At 33.2% G+C, this 10,004-nt stretch overlaps 1 protein-coding gene across 1 annotated transcript; it reads right to left on the bottom strand.

Annotated features, from left to right (window-relative positions):
- Positions 1 to 5,782: 5,782 nt before the first annotated feature.
- LOC107433474 (36.4 kDa proline-rich protein) lies at positions 5,783 to 7,216 on the bottom strand. Its single transcript, XM_016044761.4, has one exon. The coding sequence runs from the start codon at positions 6,730 to 6,732 to the stop codon at positions 6,019 to 6,021; it is 714 nt and encodes a 237-aa protein (XP_015900247.1). The 5' UTR covers positions 6,733 to 7,216; the 3' UTR covers positions 5,783 to 6,018.
- Between the last annotated feature and the right edge of the window lie 2,788 nt (positions 7,217 to 10,004).

Raw genomic sequence — 10,004 nt, 5'->3', positions numbered from 1 at the left:
ATCCAGGTATTATTTTAATGAAGGGCAGATAGTTCTTCAAGAATGACGTTCTTCCATTTAGGGAGTTTAAGTGCAATTTTTAATGTTTTGGGAATGGGAATGCTATTTGTTTAGGTGAGAAGAGCAATATTTATATGATTGGTCGGATGAAGCTCCATTATGTGATGTGGGTGTTGTTTGAGCTAAAACCGTGTAAGCATAGGATGGTTTGGTTGACTGGGTGGCTGAGAAGAAAGAGAAGGTAATGGTGCGAAGTCTCAGTCTACGAATAATAGAGATAAGATGTCCTTAGTGGGGTTGGAAGGAACGGTTATGGCTGTAGAAGATTGAATGGGTGACGTAGAGTTGTGAGGTTGAGAAAAATTAGAGGTTTGCATGTGGGAAGGTATTGTTGTGGTTGTAAGAGATGGAATGAGTGACATAAAGTTGTTAGGTTGAGAAGAAGTAGAAGTTTGCATGTGTGATAGGTCATGAGAAGACTAGGTAAAATTTAATTGGGAAGATGAGATGGGTACCTGATGAGAATTCGATTTTGTTTAAGTGCAGCAGTGAGTGGGTGTCATAGCTGCTGGCTCTTCACAGTAGGTGGTAGGTAACATAGTTCTTTTCTCCTTGCAATGACCAGTGCGTAATGAGTCTTTTGACAATTTTGAAGTCACAGGTGAGGTAGTCTCCTTGGGTCTATTAAACCGCTCATCAGCTTTAAAAGTGGTAAGTTCTAGGTGATTCTATGAAACAGAAGAAACATTAGTTTTGAAAGGAAACAAGGTCTCATCAAAGACCATGTGCCTCGAAATAAACACCCGATTGTTCTTTGGATCCAAGCACATATACCCTTTGTGAGATGGACTATATCCAATGAAAACACATGGGTAAGTTTTCTTCATAAATTTATTATTTCCCGATTTTCTAAGGCACAAAAAACATCTGCATCCTAAAATTCTGAGGCTTATATATTGTGGCAGTTTTCCATATAATTTTTTATATGGGATTTCCATATTTAAGGATGCAGACGGTAGTGTTTTTATAAAAAAGCAATAGCAGTAAAAAAAACATCTACCCAATACTTTTGTGGCATTTCTGCATGAAACATCTTAGTTAAACCTGTTTCAACGGGATGGTGATGCTTTCTTCCAGCAACACCATTTTGTTGTGGTGTTCCTGGACAAGAAATCTGATGAAGAATACCACACTGTTCCAAATGAGACATAAACATCTTTGATTTGAATTCACCGCCACCATCACTTTGGAAACTTTTCATTTTTTTGTCAAACTGATTTTCAACCATTTTTTGAAATTTTAAGAAAAGATCATAGAAATCTGATTTTCTTCTCAAAGGGTAGAACCAAGTGAATCTACTATAGTCATCAATGAAAATAACATAATACTAAAAACCTTGATTAGATGAAATGGGAGCAGGTCCCCATAGGTAACAATGTATTTTATTTAATGAAGCAGACGAAAAATTATTGGAATCACCAAAAGGAAGTTTACATTGCTTCCCTAACTGATAACTTTCACACACACAAGAAATTTTCAACCAACTTGAAACATAAATGTTTTTATTTTGTTTAAAGTTTGCAGAAACTGATAGTTTGGATGACCCAATCTTTGACGCCATATTTCAGATGAAACACCTCCATCCTTTATTGCTGCCAGTGCCTGATTGTAGCCATCATTATCCAGAACATATAGTCCACATTGTCTATGCCCTTTGGCTATTATTTGGTTGTTGAGATCCTAGGTCAAAAAATCAGAAGAGGTGAATTCCACACTACAGCATTATTATCAGTCAATTTATTAACTGAAAGTTAATTCTTTGTCAATTTTGGAACTACCAAAATATTTTTTAAAGAAATATCTTTCTGTCCAGTTTTAATTGTAATATTTCCAATATGAGAAATTTGCAAGGCTTTCCCATTACCCACATATATAACATATTTTGCCTTATAAGGTTTAGAATTTGATAAGGTACCTGTGTCATTGGTCATGTGCGATGTGACTCTAGAATCAACAAAGAATGTAGGTTCTTTTGGAATTTTATAAGCTGTATTTGCTTCATTAAGTCCATCAGTTTCATCAATTGGGTCATATCTGTTCCAACAGTTAGGAGCAGTGTGATACGGCCTACCACATATTTGACAGATAACTGCAACCTTGTGAGTTGGTTTCAGGTTTTGAGTAATGATTGAAGACGGTGTGGTGGTTGTGTTGCGTGAGAAGGAGCTACCACGATTTAAACCTCCATGGCCTTGTGAAAAATTAAAGCCTCCTCTGTTTTGCACAGAATAGTTCGCAGGTCCGAAACCACATCCACATGAGTTAAACTTGCCACCACATCCTCTTCATATCCTGTGACCTCTTTGTCCAACAAAAGCTTGTTCTTGATTCAATTCCTCTTTTTCTTCTGAAAATTTTCTTAGAACCAATTCATGAGCTTTTAAGGAAAGAACAAATTGTATAAACATTGGATATGGTGGTTTTGACAACATAGCCAATATGAAATCTTGATATTTGTGGCCTAATCCTCTAGACATATGAAAACACTTATCCAAGTCATTTACTGGCTTTCCAATTGCAGAGAGATTATCACAAATAGAATTGAAGTTTTTGAGATACTTATCTAAAGTTGTCAATCCTTTCTTCAATCCCACGAGGCAATCGGTCAGGTAGATTTCTTTCTCCTTCATAACTGGCAACAAATGCTCTTCAATGGAGTGCCAAACACTGAAGGCTGTATCCAGACCAAAGGTGAAGCTAAGTACATCAATGGAGAATCTTACTGCTTGCAACGCCTCCGCTGATTTCTATTTGAAGTTCTTCTAATGGATGCTCATCATCAGTTATATATGATGCAGAATTCCTAAATTTCGAGTTAAGGGAAGCATCTGTGATCTCCATAGCAAATAATTTGAGAAATCCATTTTAAAGATATTAAACTGGAACATTGATGAAGGGATTGAATAGTCAATCTTGGTTCAACTTCCGAAGCCACATTCAAGTTAAGCCTTGAAGCCTTTCCAAGCTCTGATACTATGATAAAAAATAAGTTTTATATATTTTCACACATTGTTACAAGATTGACTACACACCCGCGACAAGAGTATTTCTCATGACATTATTTATACAACATTGTAGTACACGTTGGTTAAAAGAAGATACCAAAGGATAACTGATGACTGATAACTCACCATCTTTCCTTAAGCTTTATCACTTAATGACGATGTTTATCCTGCACCAGTTTTAAAGAGCTCAAGATGCCTTTTATCACTTGGAGTTTTCTTACCTAAAACAGACTCTTGCTGATCTTGGTTGTAAGATAACTTGGCTCGACGGTGACATGGTACATCTAGCTTATTACCCAGCTTATCATAATTTAGGGTTAGAATAATTATGTGAAAATTTGATGTTTTCTAGTTCTTCATCACCAATAGGTTCACAATGGAAAATTATTGACTAACTATTGTTAATTCAAGGCATAAATATTTAAGGATACTAAGTTGCAACAAATTAAAATTGAATGGTCTAAACTACAGCAAATTAGATTAAATTATATGTTAATATTGGTAAAGCAGAACAGAGTCATTAATCATTGTTTAATCAAAAAACAAAATTGGAGTAAAATATAATAAATTAAAATTTAACAGGCTAAATTGCAATATTTGAATTAAAATTGAATGTTAAGTGAAAATTTTCCAAACTAATGATACACCTAATTTGCAATTTACTTTTTTACACACTATTGTTCGTGCACTATATTAATTATTTGTTGATCAAAAGAAATGTATCAGCAGTATGATTTACACGTGAAATACTCCATATGCAAAAATTTTTATGGTCAACCAGATGTTAGCTAATACCGGTGATATTGGATTATGAATTTTATAACATGGTTTATAATTAAGTTGTGACATAATCCATAAAATAAGTAATATTCTAAATTTTAAAATATTACTCATTTTATAGTCGAATATTACATGTTTATAAATCATATTAAACAATTTATAGTTCAATATTACAGTTTTTACCATACATCGGGGCTACTTTCGAAAGCTTCCTCCATATGCTGATCCAAATCAATATTAGATACCATATATAACATGTATAAAAATTTCAATTATTTAGGCTTTGGTACTTTATTTTTTGTCGTCAAAAAGCAACTTCAATAATGCACACGTCATTCTCCTTGGGGGATGGTTTCTTAATTTGGACTGATAATTCTTGAATAAGGGTCAATTCTACATGTGGTCCTACTTAGGCACCAATATTTCACCCGTGAACCAGTTTTGGCAGATTCCAACTTTTACATGTAATTTCAAACAGACTCAAAGCGACTTTTTAAAGCGGTTCAATCTTATATATATATCTTATATATAAATATATACATGACCATGACATTGAGTTGGAAATCATAATCCAAACAATAATAAGATCTTATTGCAAAATCAAGGGAAATTATATAATATAATGCTTTTCTATTTTTTAATTTTTGCTTTTTATATATCATAGTTTAATAATATATATACAGCTAATTAAACAAATAATACAAATCCCCATTTTATGCAACTAATTAAATAAATAATGTCTTATGTCAGTTTTACATGAGGATTTCTCTACAATCTTGTCAATTGTGATAGCATAATGGTAAGATAATTATAGAATCCAACACACCTAATTCACTGATTGGATTAGGGTCCATGGTTTTACGAGGACAATGTTATATCCCCCCACACTCAACATAATATCTAAATGATAATTAATTACAATATGTTTTTGTTAGTCGATAATCTCAATGCGTTTAAAATTAACTGATTTGAGCTAATATTGCTTAGACGGCCAATAAACATGAATAATGGTTTTTTTTTTTTTTCTTTTTTTGTTGTCATGTTACTGGGGTGGGGAACTTGAACAATCATTGCATGAGAAGACTGTGTCTATTGTTAGGGTGTCCTCGCAAGACATGAATAATGGACTTTATAATCTCATGAATCATTATTCACAAGGTCGATATGTTTGACAAACCTCCATATCAGTTTAATTAATTGATGATTAACTATCAATGATATGATTATTGAGACTAAGCATTTGAGTGGACTATCTTTAAGCTAATTTTGAGAGGTGGTTGTGGGATGTGACATTGATTATAATAACAAAAAATTTGTAATATTCATTTTATTGCTTATTTTTCTTGAAAGATATACCAAAAACCAAAAGAAAACCATTATGACATTTCTAAGTAAGAAAGAAAAGAAAAAAAATTAAAGTGAACTAGACCATAGCTGTTTGACTCCTAACTGGACCAGCTGACTACTAATTAGAATACAATATTTAGAAAGAAGATTAATATCGTGAATGTAAAATCTCCACAAGAAAATTACTATTGTTCAAAAAGAATCGTATGACATGACTATTGAATTTTGTGGAATGCAAAATATATAGAACTCTCAGACGCCAAATTATTATTAATTTTTTTTAAGCAACCAAAATTAAACTGTTATGGATCAAATTTTAATTCTTTTGCAATTCCCTTAACTACCTTGGTTTATATTAATTCTAAATAAATATATATGTTATTAAGGAAACTTTTATTTTGTGTTCTTTGACATTATAAATTTTTTTGTGCTACTGCAGGATGGGGGTTAGTTAATTTATATGCATAATTAGTTTTATTTATTTTTCTATTATTCTTTTTATAAGTACTAAAGCTCTCTTTTATGGATCCTGGACAGATAGAAAGCAGGCAAATTGAAAATTTAAAAAAAAAAAAAAAAAAAGAAAGAAGAAGAAGAAGAAGAGATCGGAATTTTATTTAACACTCAGAAAACATCGTACTAAAAATAAATTAACACAGACATCCCCTCATGTCTACCGCAAAGAAATATGAGTTCTTATAGCACAAGAAAAGCACCTATGGAACCCAAGATAATAAAGTCATAACAATATCCAAATTAAACACTAGCCTCAACTAACATAAGAAATTAGAATCCGAAGACCTACTCTTTAACCGTGAAATTACACTTAGAGAGGAGGACATACAAAACCAGGAGGAGGAGTCTTTCCACAAGTTATTAGAGCTTGAAGTGCAAGAGGAATGAATATGTTAAGGTTAAGAAGCTTAAGCCTTATTGTGGTGCATAGACAAATGGCTGCCTCAAGCTCAAGCAATCCTCCAAGCACCGGACAGCATGCATTCTCAACTGGATTCCCCAACCCTATATGCACCAACCCACCAAGCACGTCCACACAAAGACCTAATTTAAGAGCATTAATGGGACAAGTAGGCGGGGTGGAAGGTGAAGGGTTCTGACCCGGAGGAACGCTGCCTCCACCACCGCCACCACCACCGCCGCCGCCACCTCCCCCACCACCACCGCCTGAAGGTGGAGGGCCGACGTAAGGTGGGTAGGAAGAAGAGGGGGGTGGGATTACGACCGGCGGGTTAATGATAGGAGGTGTTATTATGGGTGGAGGTATAACGGGTGGAACCGGTGGCTTTTTGGATGGTGGAGAAACTTTTGGGGGGCCATGGCTGCCTCCATGGTGTGGCGGTTGTTTTGCGGATGGTGGTTTTGGATGAGGAGGGATTTTGGGATGTTTTGGATGCTGACTTGGTGGATGTGATGGATGTGGTGGATGTGGCTGCGTACAAGGAACACAAGCTTGAATTGGTGGCAATGCAATCAACATGAAAACCAAGAAGATGAAGAACATGGCAGAAGCTTTCGAACCCATGATTTTTGGGTCCCTTAATCAAACACTGTCACTAGGTGTTAATTCCTTCTTGGGCTTTAATAGTGGATATGGTCTATATATATATATATATATAGCTGAAGCAACAAGAGCAACCCGTGAAAAATAACTATGACATGGAAAGGGGTAAGAAATGGACGAAATTACTTGATTTTAGCACAACATGTTTTTTTTTTATAAACTTTTTTTTTTCCCCCTATAAACTTGATTTTAGCAAAACATGCTGCAAAAAGGCATGAGAGAAGATATACATTTATGGGAAATTCCAAGTGTTTGCAATATTGTGAAATTAAACTGGGGGGTTTGGAACGTTGTTGGTGATTTGCAAACTTCTATGTGCAATCCGTGACTCTGGCTGCACTGTTCAGTGCAGTCCGTGAACGTGCTCGATTTAAGAACCCAGTTCAGTTTCACAGATTTCTATGGCTCATCTTCGATTGTTTTTCCGAATAATCTCATATGGTTTCTCCACTCACTTTCCTCCTTTCCCCCCCCCCCCCCCCCCCCCCCCCCCCCCCCCCCTAATTATTGTTTGGTTTTAATATTTGGAACGCTGTTGGTGAATTTGTTGGGCTGGCCTTTAGCGATAATAATTTGGGTATGTTGAAGGCGTATACATATGCTTATTTGGTTACAGCCTAGAGATGAGAAATATAAGCTACCCGAAGCTTTTCTTCAGTATGATATACCGTACACAGTATACATATATATATATATATATATATAAAAATATAATTTTGTTAAAAAAAAGGCTCTCCTTCCCAATTATAAGTGGCGCACCACCCAAAAGACTGGACTCTTTTTAAGTATATTATCGATAAAAAACTAGTGGTGCACCCCTTATGATACATGATTAATTTACACCGTAGCAATACTATACATATACATATAGCCACGGGGAAATAATTATTAATATTTTTACCACAACAAATTACAAATGTAATTTTTTTTTTTCCTTGAAGTGTAGAACTATAATGGAATCACAGATTAATTTTAAAACTTCACTTTAATGTATATGATTACTCCTGTTATTTAATATATAAAATTAGTTGTCAATATCTTAAAATAAAAATTAAAATGAAAAACTTACCCAAACATATGGGGAAACAAGAAAAAAAAAAAAAAAGTCTTGTTTTGTTTCATTTGTTCTTTTTTTTTTTTTTTTTTGGAAAATAAAACAGTGCTGTTTCAACATTCTATTCTTTGCTAAAATTATAATAAATATTTAAAATGTATATCAAGGTTTAGAATAACCTAACTAACAAAAATATTCTCAGGGGTACGCTTACATTTCCTCAATGCTATAATACGTACAAAACGTTTATCAAATTGCTTCTTAACATTTATCGGTTGATACCGGTAAAGTTAATTCGGTATAAAATAAAGTTAGCATGGCTTGCTTGCCATTTCTATTAGGGTGCTTTTTACTATGTGCACATGTGAACACCTAATTATTTTCACTTTAGCTTGTTAGGTATTTACATGTTTACTCAATAAGACCTTAAACCTTATAAACAACTTGTTGTTTGAGTTCACATCATGAAACAATCTACTTAAAAATGTTTAGATAATGAATTTAAAATTATGGGTTAGTTACACTTTGCATTCTATAAAATTCTAACATTGTAAAAAGTAATAACCTCTACTAAATAGTATCTAATTTTACAAGTTTGGTCGGATTTGACAAATTAAATTATGTATGGGTCCAAAAATTTACTTTTTGTATGGTCAATTATTGGTTATAACCATTAAACTATTGCATATAAGTTATCCACCCAAGTTCATAGACTAGCAGTATACTAAATTCTAAATTACGATTTGAAAATTATGGAATTGCATAGCTACATGCTTCATTTTTTTTTACCAGTGTCAGTACCAACATTAGTTTTGTTTTATAAAAGGACATAGGTGTATATATATATATATATACATATACACATGGATATGTGCTTGCATGAGAAATCGAACACAAAAATTCCGATTTCAGTCCCTAGCATGCGTGAAACCTAAGATCCTTTTTGCACTTCATGAAATTGCCAGCCATCCTCTCCTCATTTTGCGGCCAAACATTTCACTGAAATTTCCCCCATTCCTAGCCATATTGAAGTACGTGCACTCAACCATGACCTAACCCGTTGAAAAATTGGCCGGCCTATGAAAGTTTTGGCTATTCTAACATGCAATGCATCAGGATCGATCATTGTTGCTAGCAAGACCAAAATATTTCTATCACTGGAATTGGCCCAATTTTAGGCAGTAGGATTAGTGCCTCCCCTTATTTTGAACCCATAAGTTCAAATATAGCCTCCATTTAGCTCAATTTTCCACCATTTAGGAGATCTATCAATTTGAAGTTTGGTTAAGGTTTCCCATGGACTTGATGCCCACCGCCTGCGGCGATTGATTAAGGTATGCATACCACACTTTTACCCATTTTATGAGTTTTCTATTGATATATAGATTGCCAATTGTATTTAAGTTTTAAGTAATTACCCAATATGTGTCAATTTGAATAAATATACCAAATGAAATTAGATTGAAATATGACAATCTACGACTATATTCTTGTTGCTAATGTTCCTAAAGATGATTAGAATCTAATAAAAGGTTTACTTTCATAAAATTTATTATATATTGAAAATTTTCAATTTTGGGTATCAGGTCCAACATTGGACGACTTGATATGTAATTTTTGTAATCTTAGAGTTGTTAATTTTACGACTTTTGGCAAGCACCAATATCATTAGATAAATTTTTGAAAACATAAATAGTATTTTGTATATTTTTGGTACCTATATTGAACTTGAATGTGATCCTATAAATGGAATTACTTTTCGAATGTATTTTGGCCATATTAAATTTTTAATTTTGATTTAATTATTCAATGAAAATTTTGAGTAACTATGATTATATATATAATATGTGTGTATATATATGTATTTATTCATGTGATCTTGGCAAGATTTTAAATGTTTCTAGAATTTCAAAATGCTTTTGAAAAATTATGCAAACTACTTTTTTTTAAATGGTTTGAAAATTATTTCATGTTATAACTCCATTAATGATGGTTTTGGTAATTATGGATCTGTACTTAATGTTAGTAAGAAAATGGAAATTGTGGAATGTAGGTTTATCAAGAATGGTTCATTAAATTGAGAATTGAGGTTGTGAAATATATATATATATATATATATATATATGGATTTTGCAGTTAAATGGTGATATTAGGCATGATTGGATTATTATAATATACA

This window comes from Ziziphus jujuba, chromosome 6 (assembly GCF_031755915.1).
Source record: "Ziziphus jujuba cultivar Dongzao chromosome 6, ASM3175591v1".
Taxonomy (NCBI): Eukaryota; Viridiplantae; Streptophyta; class Magnoliopsida; order Rosales; family Rhamnaceae; genus Ziziphus; species Ziziphus jujuba.
Note: the sequence above shows the minus strand (reverse complement) of the source record. Positions and strands in the feature narration are given on the sequence as shown.

Excerpts from the sequence above, each read along its gene's own strand:
- LOC107433474 (XM_016044761.4), bottom strand. The coding sequence starts at position 6,732 with ATGGGTTCGAAAGCTTCTGCCATGTTCTTCATCTTCTTGGTTTTCATG.